This window comes from Mauremys mutica, chromosome 2 (genome assembly GCF_020497125.1).
Source record: "Mauremys mutica isolate MM-2020 ecotype Southern chromosome 2, ASM2049712v1, whole genome shotgun sequence".
Classification (NCBI taxonomy): domain Eukaryota; kingdom Metazoa; phylum Chordata; order Testudines; family Geoemydidae; genus Mauremys; species Mauremys mutica.
This window is the reverse complement of record NC_059073.1, coordinates 275357240-275373489: the sequence shown is the minus strand read 5'-3', so window position 1 is coordinate 275373489 and position 16250 is coordinate 275357240. Positions and strand designations below refer to the sequence as shown.

The 16250-nt window shown below is 41.4% G+C and overlaps 1 protein-coding gene across 2 annotated transcripts in view; it reads right to left on the bottom strand.

The window, feature by feature from the left end:
* The window catches only part of PTPRN2 (protein tyrosine phosphatase receptor type N2), a 954782-nt gene that overhangs the window by 513671 nt on the left and 424861 nt on the right, over positions 1-16250 (bottom strand). For both annotated transcript variants that reach the window (XM_045004717.1, XM_045004718.1), the window contains one exon: positions 5842-5928. In XM_045004717.1, the coding sequence (XP_044860652.1) occupies positions 5842-5928 (87 nt within the window). The remainder of the gene's footprint in view (positions 1-5841; positions 5929-16250) is intronic.

Here is a 16250-nt window from a genome sequence, read left to right as displayed (position 1 = left end):
AAATCTCATAGCACATTAATGAGAATTGAACCTGGCCCAAAACTTCTAATTTGATTAATAAAATAAATGTGTTATATGTTATTCCTCAATGACCCAAGATTTGGGAAATGATTTCATTCTTTTCTCCCCTAGGTTATAGACATTATTAAAATAAAGTGCAGAACTGATTTAATTTTAAATGTGTTGTGGTTAATGTAAAGAAGGTGCTCTGTCCTATTTGGCATCTGAGTTTATATCTTAAAATAGCTACATTTTACTATATAGCTATATCTAGTCCTCTAGCTACACATCAGCTCAGTGACAGGACTGAAAAATAGAGAGATTGTTTATGGCTATATCATTAGAACACTATGTTTCACTAGCACCAATATATGGTCTGCCAATTACAATTTAGTTGTGATTTAACCAATGATACTCAATCACCTAAAGGCTTTTGGGGGGCTTATAATTAGCTTGATAGGTGTGAGTGTTCTACTGGTAAATGGGTGAAGTCAATAAGGCAGCATTCATTGACACCAGCAGAGAACTTGGCCCATGGCATTGTCTCTTTACAAGTGTGACAGACTCTGGTCTATCATATGTCACTCCTAGCCTTGAATTTCCTCCAGAAGACAGTAATTGCAGCCATTTTTGAAAATTTAAAGCTTATTTTTCATTTTTTTAAAAAGCTAATTGTAGGTAAAATCGTCCATAAGCAATGCAAGTAAACCTTTTACTGCTTCATGAACGAATGAGTGAATGTTCACCTTCTGAGGAAGATGATCCAATATGACTGCCACTTCTGAGGTGTTTATAAGTAATTTAGCTTCAAAATTTTTTTACATATAATGCACTAGTGGTGCTACCCGTTTGGGAAATAAATCTGGCAAGCTATTAATTTGCAATAATTTTTACTCATCTGTTAAATGCAAAGAATGGAATTCAAGAAAACTCTGATGGAAAGCTATATAGAGATATTCTACAATTCTGATGACATTATAAGCAAGTAGAGTGAAACAGCTGTTGAGAAAGCTATTTTCAACAAAAAATTTCTGCTTGCAAGTTGCTGAAACTTTGGAAAACATGGGGAAAATTCTATGAAATTTCTTAATATCTGATTAAATTTTCCCTGCAACATTTTTTCCTTTTTGGAAAACTTTAAGCCACTTCCACTCATTCAAACTCATGTCCCTCACAGTGCAATAAAGGTGCTTGTGTGGTCTTGTTTTTATACTGTCCAATTTGTATATGTTCCCTGCTAACCCCAACTGGAGACTGACCATGAGTAGTACAGGTTTGTGTATAGGGCTCTGTTTCTGATGGAAGAAGATATTTTTTCCCAACAAAGCAAATGACACTAAACATTTTTTGACTAGAAAATCAAGGTGAAAACTGGGAGTTGTAGGATAGACTTACTTACAGGATGGGGGATTCTATCCTGGGAAGCTGTGACTCTGAAAAAGATTTGTGGGTCATGGTGGATAAGTATCTGAACATGAGCTGCTAATGTGACTCTGTAGCCAACAGAGCTAATGCAATCATGGGATACATAAACAGGGGAATCTTGAGTAGGAGTAGAGAATTTATTTTACCTCTGTATTTGGCAAAGTATGACCACTGCTGGAATGCTATATCCAGTTCTTTTGCCCACAATTCAAGAAGGATGTTGATAAATTGGAAAGGGTTCAGAGAAGAGCCATGAAAATGATAAAAGGATTAAAAAACAAGCCTTATAATTATAGACTCAAGGAGCTCAATCTATTTAGCTTAACAAAAAGAAAAAAAAGGGGTGACTTGACCACACTCTAAGTATCTACATGGAGAAAAAATATTTAATATATAAAATGTTCCAATGGCTGCAAGTTGAAACTAAACCAATTCAGACTGGAAAAAAGGCATACATTTTTGACGGTGAGGGTGACAGTGAGGGTAATTAACCATAGGAATTATAGGTGCAGATTCTCCACCACTGACAATTTTCAGATCAAGACTGAATATTTTTTAAAGATACGCTCTAGTTTCAAAAGAATTATTTTGGGGAAAGTTCTATGGTCTATGTTATACAGGAGGTCAAACTAGATAATCGCAATGCTCCCTTCTAGCCTTGGAATCTATTAATCCTTCTCTTGGCATGTGCTAGAACGACCACAGAGATTAAATGAGATATATGGCAATGTAGGGTAAATTAGCTGGCCATTGAGATACATTTACCTGCTGTAAGTCGAAGGTATAGCACCGGAAAACTAATGACATTTACTGGTACCATCAAATACAGACAGAGTGAGGGCAACAGCAGGAAAGATTGAGAAGAGTACTGCAGTGCAGCAACACAATTAAGGGGCTAAAAGCAGTCAGTCCCTGAGTCCCACTACAAATGAGCACCTACCACATCCTTCCAGAAGTAAAGCCTGTGGCCTGAAGCTTTAGAGAGAAGGGAGCTCATTATTGTCATTTGTTGGTGAAATGGGAGAAGAACGGCCCACAGCAACTTAAGATCTGAAGGACTTCACTGGCGAGGGAGATCTCTGCCGGCATCAGTTAGAGGGCAAGGAGAATTGACTGAATGGGTCAGGCTTCATTTGTATATTATATGATGGCGTGGTGCATTCTGAATAAAATGCAGTTTAGTTTTGCCTTTAGAAGCAATTAAATGCAACTGACCTTGTTGGGAAATAAAAGGACAAGACACTGACTGTGCCTGAGGTCACCCTGACCGAGACTGCGGGGCGCAGTTGAGTAAGGGAGCATGGACAGAGGTAAAGGAGGAAGAGAGGGAAAAGGCTCCTGACAGCTGCTGGACGGGCTTCTCTGCTGATGAGGTCTCTGTCAAGTGTCCCAGACACCACTGATATCATCCTGAGAGTTGAGCTGAGATTGCTGAACAGTGCAGAGTCTAGGCAGCAGTGACAGCTTTGTGGCTACAGATGATGCAGAGCAGCAGTGGCAGTAGCACCTCTGAGGTGATGGACGGCACAGAGCAGTGGAAGAGTTAGGCAGCTTGGACTGAAATTTCAGACAGAGTAAGAAGCAGCAAAGAATCCTGTGGCACCTTATAGACTAACAGAAGTTTTGCAGCATGAGCTTTCGTGGGTGAATACCCACTTCTTCGGATGCAAGCAGACATCCGATGCTTGCATCCGAAGAAGTGGGTATTCACCCACGAAAGCTCATGCTGCAAAACTTCTGTTAGTCTATAAGGTGCCACAGGATTCTTTGCTGCTTCTACAGAACCAGACTAACACGGCTACCCCTCTGATACTCAGACAGAGTAGCAGTCTATCCACAGGACTCTGGTGTGGGCCTCTCTATCCAGCAATTAAAGCTGAAATCACTCCATCTGAGTTAGGGAGTGGAGCCCCCAGAGCTGCCCAGGCAGTCCCAACCCATTAGAGTCCTTGGCTTTCTCCAATCCAGGATAACTAACTGTGAGCAGAGAGCTGAGGCGGTAGGAAGTGGCCAGAACACATTAGTCACTCATAATGGCCAAAGAAGGACCAAGGTGGGTACGTTTAAGACATCCTGGGAGGTGGAAGTCTTACATCATAGAATTTGTTACTTGGTGGTTTTACCAACTCATTGTGTTGTGTACCTCCCCCTCTCCACCTCCAAAGTTCTCCTTGTTATAACTTCTGGATTCTGTGCTTACAAGTGGGGAAAACTGCCCATAAGGGGCAGCCAGGGTGGTTTATGTAGGTTCCCAGATTTCTGCGTGAAGGTTTAAGCCAGTGTTAATTAAGTCTTTAAGGAAACTTCTAGAAAATTAAACTTGGCCATTTCTGCTACCAACAACACCTGGCAGAAGAGTTACAGAGACTATCAAAAAACTCCCATATATTGTCTCCTATGTCAGAATTTCTCTGAAAGCAGTCAAACCATCCCATGAACTAACCTTTATGCCCTTATTAGTTCTCTGTTAAATTCTGTTGAGTTTTATTGTTTTAAACTTTCTCTCATGGAGGAGCAAACATTCCTGTGCAAAATTTCCACCTTAGAAAATTTAAGCAATATCTTCATTGTACCAGATCGGTCAAGTCACTACCTGTCCAATTTACAAGATGAACATACATATAATTAGTCAGTGTGAAACATAGAAAAGTAAAACAATGTTTAAACAAGGCTGGACTCCTGAAGGAGACATAATCTAGTGTTCCAAGTGTAAGCAGAGTCAGGATGAGTCCCACCCTGACATCTGGTGGTAAATTATGGGGAGTGCGGAAAGAAGTTTCAAGTGTTTGCATTGGCATTTCAGTTATTTGCATTGGCACTCCCACCGCACTTAGCATACCGCAAAGCAGCATGGGATGGTTATTTTCACAGCTGTGGGACCCCCAATTTCGTTATTATTGGGGCAGGAGGAACGAAATGTTGTCACCCTGATTAAGTAAATGAGGAACTACAAAACTGTCTTATGATAGAGGGTTTCATTATCAACTAAATAGCACTTGCTAGACAAGGGACATGGGTTCCAAAACCCATTGAAAGGAGAGAGGCTGGGGACAGATATCTGTACTTGGTGCTATAAGCTCCTTGAGTGAGCCAGAAGCACCAGTTCCACCTATGTCTCTCTCCACTGTGGAATGTCAGAGTTAATTTTTGATTCCCTTAAGAATCTAGATACAGGTTACTGAGCTGAATTCACTGGCACTGGGGCTCCCCTACTATGAGCTGGAATCACTAAGAGCTGAAATCACTGAAGAGCTGGACTTGCTGAGCTGAGAGCACTGAGTACTGTGCTAATGAGTGGGGGAGCCTGAAGCAATACCGTGGAGCAGAGCAGCTGGCAGAGTGGAGTGGAGCAGTTTGTGCAGCCACTGGGTGAGTGGAGCCAAGCAGCTCGCGAGGACGGCTGGAGCAGATCACAGGACAGCTGGTGGACCAGAGCAGCTGGCAGAGAGGAGCAGCCCACAGAGCCAGCGGAGCTGAGCTGTTTGCGGGGACGGCTGGTGGAAGCAGAACCCCACGAAGAGGCAGGGCAGTTGGCCCCGAACCATGTAAGGTGCCCCTTTCTACCCAGGCTGGGGAGGGGAACCTCTGCAGAGAGACTCTTGAACTCTGGGGCTGCACTGACCCGGGACAGAGACTTTTGGATTTTGGGACTGTGGGTGATTTGGGGGTTGCTGGACTCAAGAGCCCAGAGAGAAGGACACAGCCCAATTTGCTGGGGTGGGTCTTTGCTCACAGTTTGACCTGTGAACTCTAGTTGAGGTATTTTCCCAATTTAATGCTTGTTGTTTATCTCATGTAATTAAACCTTTTCTGTTACACCAAGAGTCTGTGCTTGCGAGAGGGGAAGTATTGCCTCCTTGAGGCGCCCAGGCGTGTGTGTGTAAGATTTTCCCAGGTCACTGGGTGGGGGCTCGAGCTGGTTTGCATTACGTTGTGGGGAAGGGACCCCTATGTATTGAACCCGGCCCTTGCTGCTATCAATTCAGCCTGGCAGAGGGGTTACACAAGCACAAAACTCAAAGTCAGAAACCCCGAGTTCCACTCTACCTCAGACACTCCCTCCTCTTCTATGAAACTGAGTATAATAACCTTTACAATACTTATCTTACATGGGTATGGTGAAGGTTAGTTAATGTTCATACAGCACTCTGAAGATTATAATTTTTCCTTTTACCTTATACTAATGGTAATATGGAGATCTTTTCGAGACTGCATCAGATCATTTTTATTAAGTATGCTATAGTTAACTGTAAACAAAACTTGGCAAAGAATGCCAGGATATTCTTTTCTCTCTCTCTCTCTCTCTATGTGATGAATTTTGATGAAAAAAATTAGCTATTTCCTTAAGAAAATATATATTAAAGAATAACAATGAAAAAACATATAAAATAGAAGGGACGAGCACCATATACATACTTGACATCATCAAAGTCACTCATCTGCAGCTTCAGGAGATCTGCCACATCCTTTATTAACTCCAAACCCTTTTCCACATTCAGCGGGCTGTTGAAAGGAAGCAAGAAAACGCAGCATTATGAAAATGGAACTCATCAATACTTGAGAGGCTAAAAGTCCCCGAAGAGTTATCACCTTGGCCTGTCAGGGTCTGAAAATCACTGCTTACAGTATTCCTGTCACATAGCGATCGTGATATCAAGGGAATTGGGATCAGGTGCTTCTTCAGGCATGATGAATCACCTGAATTTTCCAGCAATAAGACAAACAATAAGGTGTAAATGGAATTGTTAGGAAGTGTAATGGGCCCATGATGCAGTGACCGGTTCATCTCAAGCCTCAATAAAAAATGTAATAAAGTAAAAAGAAAGAAAGAGTGAAAAGGATTGGCGAGACAAGGATGGAAACAAACAATGAAAGTCAAATTGCAGGGCTCTGTATCAAATGGACAAGGGAAAAGCATATTTTTAAATTCATTAGTTTTTTAAAATGAATCCAGGGAAAGGATGCAAAAATATTATGGATTTGAAAGTAAACAATGGAAATAGGCACACAGAGCAGGAGAGGCTGATTAGGTAGATGGAAGACACTTTGGTGTATGTGTGCTGCTGACATAATCCGCCTTCAATCTTTTTAAAATTTCTCAGTGCCACATTCACATTTTTTAATTTAAAAAACAAGTTGCAGTCAAGCATATCACATGTACAGTGTTATCATTTAAGAAAGCATTTAGCTATATGCAAAATTTTCATTAATAAAAAGTTTCAGGTTATTAGTTAAGCGTTCTTTAGGCTCTCTTATAACTCTGAAGATGTATTGCAAACATTACATTTTCTGTCTGTGATGTACTGACAGCAGTGTTCAGTGACTCCAATAGATACAACATTTTCAGACCTATCTGGATGGGGGCTTAAAAGTTTCTTGACACCTTAAACGACCGCTTCTTGAAGCAGCTAGTCCTGGAACGCACAAGAGGAGAGGCAATTCTTGATTTAATTCTAAGTAGAGCACAGGATCTGGTCCAAGAGGTGAATATAGCTGGACTGCTTGGTAATATTGACAATAATATAATTACATTTAACATCCCTGTGGCGGGGAAAACACCGGAGCAGCCCAACACTGTAACGTTTAATTTGATTTCAGAAAGGGAACTACACAGAAATGAGGAGGTTGGTTAAACAGAAATTAAAAGGTACAGCACCAAAAGTGAAATCCCTACAAGCTGCAGGAAAACTTTTTAAAGACCCCATAATAAAGGCTTAACTTAAATGTATACCCCAAATTAAAAAACATAGAAGATAAAAAAAAAAGTGCCACTGTGGCTCAACAACAAAGTAAAAGAAGCAGTGAGAAGCAAAAGGTATCCTTTAAAAAGTGGAAGTTAAAATGGTTTTTGTAAAGGGAAATCATGCCTCACCAATCTACTAGAATTCTTTGAGGGGGTCAACAAGCATGTGGACAAGGGGGATCCAGTGGATATAGTGTACTTAGATTTTCAGAAAGCCTTTGACAAGGTCTTTCACCAAAGGCTCTTAAGCAAAGTGAGCTGTCATGCAGGGCCGGCTCCAGGCACCAGCATTCCAAGCAGGTGCTTGGGGCAGCAATCTGCAAGGGGAGGCATTCCCTGTTGTTTTGCCCCCAAGCAGCACGCCAAATTACCACCGCGGACGGTGGGGCAGTCCGTGTGCCCTTAGGGCGGCAGGCGCGTTTTCATGGCAGCAACAATTCGGCAGCAGCTTCTATGTTTAGCTGTCTGTGGTGGCTTCAGTTAAACATAGAAGCTGCCGCTGAATTGCCGCCGCCACGGAAACGCGCCTGCCGCCCTAAGGGCACACTGACTGCCCCCGCCGTCCGCGGCGGTAATTTGGTGTGCTGCTTGGGGCGGCGAAAACTGTAGAGCCGGCCCTGCTGTCATGGGATAAGAGGGAAGGTGCTCTTATGGATTGGTAACTAGTTAAAACATAGGAAACAAACGGTAGGAATAAATGGTCAGTTTTCAGAATGGAGAGAGGTAAATATTGGTGTCCCCCAGGGGTCTGTACTGGGACCAGTCCTATTCAACATGTTCATAAATGATCTGGAAAAAGGGGTAAACAGTGAGATGGCAAAATTTGCAGATGATAAAAAACTACTCAAGATAGTTAAGTCCCAGGCAGACTGCGAAGAGCTACAAAAGGATCTCTCAAAACTGGGTGACTGGGCAACAAAATGGCAGATGAAATTCAATGCTGATAAATGCAAAGTAATGCACATAATCATAATCTCAACTATACATATAAAATGATGGGGTCTAAATTGGCTGTTACCACTCAAGAAAGTGATCTTGAAGTCATTGTGGATAGTTCTCTGAAAACATCGACTCAATGTGCAGCGGCAGTCAAAGAAGCAAACAGAATGGTGGGAATCATTGAGAAAGGGTTCAGAGTAGCAGCCGTGTTAGCCTGTATCCGCAAAAAGAACAGGAGTACTTGTGGCACCTGAGAGACTAAAATATTTATTTGAGCATAAGCTTTCGTCTCTCAGGTGCCGCAAGTACTCCTGTTCTTAAGGACAGAGGGATAGATAATAAGACAGAAAATATCGTATTGCCTCTATGGAAATCCATGGTATGCCCACATCTAAAATACTGCATGCAGATGTGGTCACCCCATCTCAAAAAAGATATATTGGAATAGGAAAATGTTCAGAAAAGTGCAACAAAAATGATTAGGGGTATGGAACGGCTTAATAAGACAGACTTTTCAGCCTGGAAAAGAAACAACTAAGAGGGGATATGATAGAGGTCTATAAAATCATGACTGGTATGGAGAAAGTAAATAAGGAAGTGTTATTTATTCCTTCTCATAACACAAGAACTAGGGGTCACCAGCACGTTTAAAACAAACAAAAGGAAGTATTTTTTCACACAATGCACAGTCAACCTGTGGAATTCCTTATCAGAGGATGTTGTGAAGGCCAAAGCTATAACAGGGTTAAACAAAGAACTAGATAGATTCATGGAGGATAGATCCGTCAATGGCTAATAGCCAGGATGGACAGGAATGGTGTCCCTAGCCTCTGTTTGCCAGAAGCTGGGAATGGGCGACAGGGGATGGATCACTTGATGATTACCTGTTCTGTTCCTTCCCTCTGGGGCACCTGGCATTGGCACTGTTGGAAGACAGGATACTGGGCTAGATGGACCTTTGGTCTGACCCAGTATGACTGTTATGTTCGTATGGATTTTGATTAAACGGTGCTTTTCAACATTGTTAAACCTCAATGTTCATATAATGAAACTTTACAAGCATGAGTGTCAGCTCATTTATGCTAGTGTAAATCAGAAACAATTCTAGTGAAGCCAGTGCAGTAGAGTGAAGTGAGAAAAGGATCAGGCCCTACATTTTTACTTCAAGGCTTTGTGGGGCGAGGGGGAATAGAGGAAAAAAAGCATGCTCTTAAAGGTGATTTCTTTATGTAGGCCAAGAAGGAAAAAAAGAAAAAGAAAGATTTTCTAGGATCTACTTTATTTTTTCTTACTTATTTCAATGAAAGATTCTACCTGCAAGTTTTTATCAATCATCATCATTTTATGTATTGTCTACTGGGCTGCAATGAGCACTTTTATTTATTTATTTTACAGTGTTTTGCATACAGAGCCCCGAGGGTATGTCTATTTAAATAACAGGATATCTCATTTGGACTTTGGTTAGGATAGAATTACTCAGCTTCTCTTCACATTCCTACAGTCTTAACCCAAAATGCTCAAGGGACATCCTGTCACACAGACAGAGGTACCACCTCAGGGTACCATATAAACTTAGAGTTCTTCTGTATGAAAAAGGCAGAGATGTAAAAGAATTCCTGTGTAAAAGAATATAAGCACTTCTGCAAGAAAAAAAAAAGTACCATGGATTATTCATAAAAAAAAAACCCACCTTACCTTCCAAGAATTGACAGTGGATAGAACTCTGATTATTTACAGATAACCATGAAAGTAGATTGTTACAGTGACTCAGGGGCTTACGTGTTAATTAGATCCTTTCCTCCCAAAGATGCTGGTTTAAATTTAGGGGGATGATTGGTGTCAGGAAGTAGATTTTTACTATAATAGCCAATACATACAGAAGTGCAAGGAAAGAGGACTGGAGAAGAGTAATACTTTAAAAAGAGGAACAAAGAGGATTCAGAGAATTATAGACCAATCAGCCTAACTTGGATACCTGGAAAGATACTGGAACAAATTATTAAACAATCCATTTATAAGCACCTAGAGGATAATAGGATTATAAGAAATAGCCAGCATGGATTTGTCCAGAACAAATCATGCCAATCCAACCTCATTTCCTTTTTTGACAGGGTAACTGACCTAGTGGATAGGGGGTAGATGTGATATATCTTGACTTTAGTAAGGCTTTTGATACGGTTCCCCACACGACAGTCTCATAAGCAAATAAGGGAAACAGGATCTAGATGAAATTGCTCTAGGGTGTGTGCACAGCTGGTTGAAAGACTGTACTCAAATAGTAATTGTCAATGGTTCACTGTCAAACCAGGAGGACGTATCTAGTGGTATCCCACAGGGGTGAATCTTGCATCCGGTACTAGTCAATGTTTTCATTTATGACTTGGATAATGAATCGGAGAATGTGTTTATACAATCTGAAGATGACACCATGCTGGGAGAGGTTGAAATCATTTTGGAGGACGGAATTAGAATTCAAAACAACCTTGACAAATTGGAGTATTGGTCTGAATTCAACGGGATGAAATTAAATAAAGATAAGTGCAAAGTACTTCACTTAGGAAGGAACAATCAAATGCACAACTACAAACTGGTGAATAACTAGCTAGGTGGGAGTTATAGTGGATCACAAATTAAAAATGAGTCAACAATGTGATGCAGGTGCAAAAATGCTAATATCATTCTGGGGTGTATTAACAAGAAGTGTTGAATGTAAAACATGGGAGGTAATTGTCCCACTCTACTCGACACCGGTGAGGCCTCAGCTGGAGTACTGTGTCCAGTTCTGGACACCATATTTTAGAAAAGATGTGGACAAATTTTAGAGTCCAGAAGAGAGCAACAAAAATGATATAAATGACCTATGAGAAAAAGTTTTTAAAAATAGGGCATATTAAGTCTTAAGAAAAAAAAGACTAGGGGGCGGGAAGCTGATAAGTGTTCAAATATGTTAACGACTGTTATCAAAAAGGAGGGTGATCAATTCTTCTCCATATCCAATTAAGGCAGAAGAAGAAATAATGAGCTTAATCTGCAGCAACCCAGGAACAGTGAACCGCAGCCACTGGGAGCTGCGGGCAGCCATGGAAATGTAAACAAACTGTCTGGACGCCCCCGCCAACAGATTACTCTGACGGGCTGTGTGCAGCCCGTGGGCCTCAGGTTGCCCACCCCTGCTCTAGTGTACACAAGGCCTCTTGTTCGAGAGCCAACCCCACATACCATTCTGTTGATATATATAAGAACACTATAGAGTTGCAGATGACACCAACCTAGAAAGTGTCAAAAATAAAATTAATTTCAGCTTGGTGTCATCTGCAACTATATAGGCCAGGGGTAGGCAACCTATGGCACGCGTGACGAAGGTGGCATGCGAGCTGGTTTTCAGTGGCACTCACACTGCCCAGGTCCTGGCAACTGGTCCGGGGGGCTCTGCATTTTAACTGAATTTTAAATGAAGCTTCTTAAACATTTTTAAAACCTTATTTACTTTGCATACAACAATAGTTTAGTTATATATTATAGACTTTTAGAAAGAGACCTAAAAACGTTAAAATGTATTACTGGCACGCGGAAACTTAAATTAGAGTGAATAAATGAAGACTCGGCACACCACTTCTGAAAGGTTGCTGACCCCTGATATGGACTGTGCTGTAAGGCTGATTTGAGAGCAAGCAAAGTGCAGGAGAATGAAACACAACTATTGACTATGCTATACTGTATAAACTTTATAGCTCGCTATATATAAAGCCATTCTGCATTTTGTAGTATGCTTAATAAATAACTCTAAAAATCACTATCCATTTTCTTAAAATACATTCCCTCTCCTGCCCAAGGGTCATTACTGTGTAAACCAGTGTTTCATTATTGAAACAAAGAACCTTACTTCCATCGGATTATCCTCTAACACCTTCTCTTTCTGTCACGAGCAATTTAAACATTATTTTTCAATTGAAAGGTCACAGAGCTAACAAAAAATGTATATTGAACCAGTGTCAGTGTTCTTATACAGTCTATCTCCGATCATTTGTAAAACTTACTTTGTTTAAAGGGCTAACAACAATGAAGTTATAAAGAGCATAAGGAAATACATACATTTTACTGGTGGGTTAAATAGCTATAGATTATACTCTTTTAAAATCAGGCTCTGAGTCTTCACTCTCCAAAATCTTTCACCGCTTTCTTTATTGTACCTCACTTCCCAGCCTCACATCATTAGGCACACAACTCTGGCATATAGCTGTACCTGCTGCATCATGAGGCTCATTTTTCTATTTAAAATAGCAAACATTATATGATGGTGTTACATTATCCCCTCAGATGAAATGGCTTCTTTGTTGAAACCAAGACTGCAGTGGCATTATTTGGCACCATGACTTAATCACAGCTCCCTTTGCAGAAACTTCCCTATCCCCATTTGTCATTTTAAAAATCAAGGGCCCGATCCAGAATGACTTGCTCAGGAAAAATTAATACTTACTTTAATTAACTCCCATTGACTTCACCAGGAGGTTTGTCTGAGTAAGGACAGCAGGACCAGGCTGTCATGCTATTTTAATTAGAAAAGGACCTGATCAAAACAGCAGAAACTTTTCATGGGAGCTGCTGCCGGTTTTGAAAATCAGGCCACCTATTTAGATGCCTGAATATGGATTAAGGAATCTAACATTAGGCAATAACTTTTGGAAATTTTGCCACACAATGTACTGAACACTGAAATGAGAGAAAAAACAGAGACCACAGCAAAAATGTTTTTTCCTGACCTCTGGTTTTGCAAGTGTCTCACAGTCACACCAGGCCATTTCCTTCTCATACACCAGCACAAGAAATAAAGGTTTTGCTAGCCAAATGATGTCCTCGGTGTTATCTATGCAACCCCCCCGCCTTCAGTGGGATTACACACATGTAACTGAGGCTATGTCTACACTAAAGACCTTACAACGGCACAGCTGTACCACTGCAGCTATGCTGCTGTACGGTCTCCTGTGTAGCTGCTCCATGCCAAGGGGAGAGAGGTCTCCCGTTGGCATAATTAAAGCACCCCAAATGAGCGGCAGTAGTTATGTCAGCGGGAGAGCATCTTCCGCCAGTTTAGCGCTGTCCACACTGGCACTTTTGTTGGTGAAATTTATGTTAAGAACATAAGAACGGTCATACTGGGTCAGACCAAAGGTCCATCTAGCCCAGTATCCTGTCTTCTGTCAGTGGCCAGTGCCAGGTGCCCCAGAGGGAATGAACAGAGCAGGCAATCATCGAGTGATCCATCCCCTGTTGCTCATTCCCAGCTTCTGGCAACCAGGGATGTTGGTCAGGGATGGGTTTTTTCACACCCCTGACTGACAAAAGTTTTACCAACAAAAGTGAGAGCGCAGACATAGCCTAAGAGGAATTTAGAACATTATTCAGTTGAGGCTGAATGAGGAATACAACCCCTTCTCTCAGATCTGTCAGCTCTGCAGTGGTCACAAGAGTAAAGAGCAGCATTCATGGCAGTCCACAAGGATTGTACACATTCCCTTGGGTCAGATGTGGGGCGTATGCTGTAGAGGCAGTCAGCAAGTAAGGTGTGGCTTGAAAAAAAAATAATTTTTTTAACATTACAAAATCTTCTCTGTTCTTTAAGTAATGGAGTCAGAGCTGAACGCCGGATGCTGATCCAAGTCCTAGTTCAGCTTGGTGCCTTAATTACGTATTTGGTGTTGTGACATTCTAATGGACATTTCTATAAGATCCCAAAGCTCAGCAGTGCACCCATAAGTGGGACTATGCAGAGGCTACTTTGAAGAAGATAGATTACATCTCTCTGGCCTGGATCTAATGATTATATGTTCAAGGGTATGTTTGCAATTTCTGGTCAGAGAACAGGAAGACAATACATAAAAAAGCAGCGGGATGAGTCCTGCAGGGAAAGGCATTGAGCAACATGGCAGTTCCCTCAGCCTAGCACAGAATGGCACTCAGTGACTAATAAAAGCTACCGGGTAATGGCAAAGGGGAAGGAAAAAAACAGAGATGAAAAGCGTATTTTCTGCATTTCCCAAAACTCTTGTGAGAACGATCCCATAAACTGGTCCATTTTTGGAGAAAATTTTTTATCTAGTTGTACAGATGGCTTGATTGTTAATACTTGCCAGTCCTGCTCTAGTCCAAAGAGAGCAATATGTGTCTCACAGTAAGGTTGTCAGCCTCACAAGCAGTTGCTCTCATTCGTTTTTCCTTCTCAGAGCTGCCGAGTGTGTTCCAAAAACCACTTACTGAGTCTTAAAATCCCCATGTGCCATTGTTCAAATTATGTACTGTCCTTCCCAAACTGTATGCACTGCCCTTACAATACATTCTTAAGAAACGTAGTGCAGCACAGTAATGGATATCCATTCCGTTCTGTCAGATTAGTTCACGAGAATCATTTTCTAAAAAAGGAGGAATAACCTACAGCACAGAAATAAGACTGACATTGGGAATTACACTCCTTAAACCTAAATGTCTGTCTAATCCCCAGTGAAATCTTAACTAAATTCTCAGATTTAGCATTCAGTATTTTCAACTGAAATCTTGGGAAAGAGTCTTAATGGAACAGTTGTTTATTTTCCACATGGATAACAATGTAAAAAAAATGATGCATTGCCAAATAAAAGCTCCACATGAAAAACTTGTTGCATGGTTACCTTAAGTAACCAATCACTATTATTCACATAAGAACACCATGCAATGAAAGTAGCATATAGGGAATAACTTGAGATTAAAGGTAAACAGCTTCCAGTTGAAGATGGTGGTAGGGATATAAAGTCCTTTATGGCTTGGGTCACGGATACCTTAGCAATCCTCTTCCTCTTTGTGTTTTACCCGAGCAGCTCAAGCGATAACAATAACATTCCATTTGGGACACTCAAATTAACAGTCACTGGATGTGCTCATCCAGGGTCTGGATTAGAGCTGGTTGGGAATTTTTCTGAGACACAATTTTTCATTGAGAAATGCAGATTTGTCCAAAACAAATATTTTCTCAGGAAAGGATCAGATTCAACTCAATTCAGATTCATTGGGAAGGTTTTTTATTTCCATGATGGAGGGAAAAAAGAGAGAGAGACACTCTCCGCTCACTGTAGAGAGAGACCACAGTTCACATGCCTGTTTGATTTAGAATATGGACTTGAACCCACTTCTCCGGTGGCTGCCCTAACCACCAGCCTATTGGTTATCTAGGGTACACTGTATGAATGGGTGTGTTCTCGTGCGCTCTCTCTCTCTCTCTCATTTAGTGGAAAACATTGAAAGATCTCAGGTTTGTCTCAATACAGAATGGGAAATTACTTTAAATCTTGAAAATATCTGTGGGATGGAAGAACCATTTCCCACCCAGCACTATCATAGAATCATAGAATATCAGAGTTGGAAGATCCTCAGGAGGTCATCTAGTCCAACCCCCTGCTCAAAGCAGGACCAATTACCAACTAAATCATCCCAGCCAGGGCTTTGTCAAGCCTGACTTTAACAACCTCTAATGAAGGAGATTCCACCACCTCCCTAGATAACCCATTCCAGTGTTTCACCACCCTCCTAGTGAAAAAGTTTTTCCTAATATCCAGCCTAAACCTCCCCCCACTGCAACTCCTTGTTCTGTCATCTGGTACCACTGAGAACAGTCTAGATCCATCCTCTTTGGAACCCTTTTTCAGGTAGTTGAAAGCAGCTATCAAATCCCCCCTCATTCTTCTCTTCTGCAGACTAAACAATCCCAGTTCCCTCAGTCTCTCCTCATAAGTCATGTGCTCCAGCCCCCTAATCATTTTTGTTGCCCTCTGCTGGACTCTTTCCAATTTTTCCACATCCTTCTTGTAGTGTGGGGCCCAAAACTGGACACGGTACTCTAGATGAGGCCTCACCAATGTTGAATAGAGAAGAATGATCACATCCCTCAATTTGCTGGCAATGCCCCTACCTATACAGTCCAAAATGCCATTAGCCTTCTTGACAACAAGGGCACACTGTTGATTCATATCCAGCTTCTCATCCACTGTAACCCCTAGGTCCTTTTCTGCAGAACTGCTGCCTAGCCATTCGGTCCCTAGTCTGTAGCAGTGCATGGGATTCTTCCATCCTAAGTGCAGGACTCTGCACTTCTTGTTGAACCTCATCAGGTTTTCTT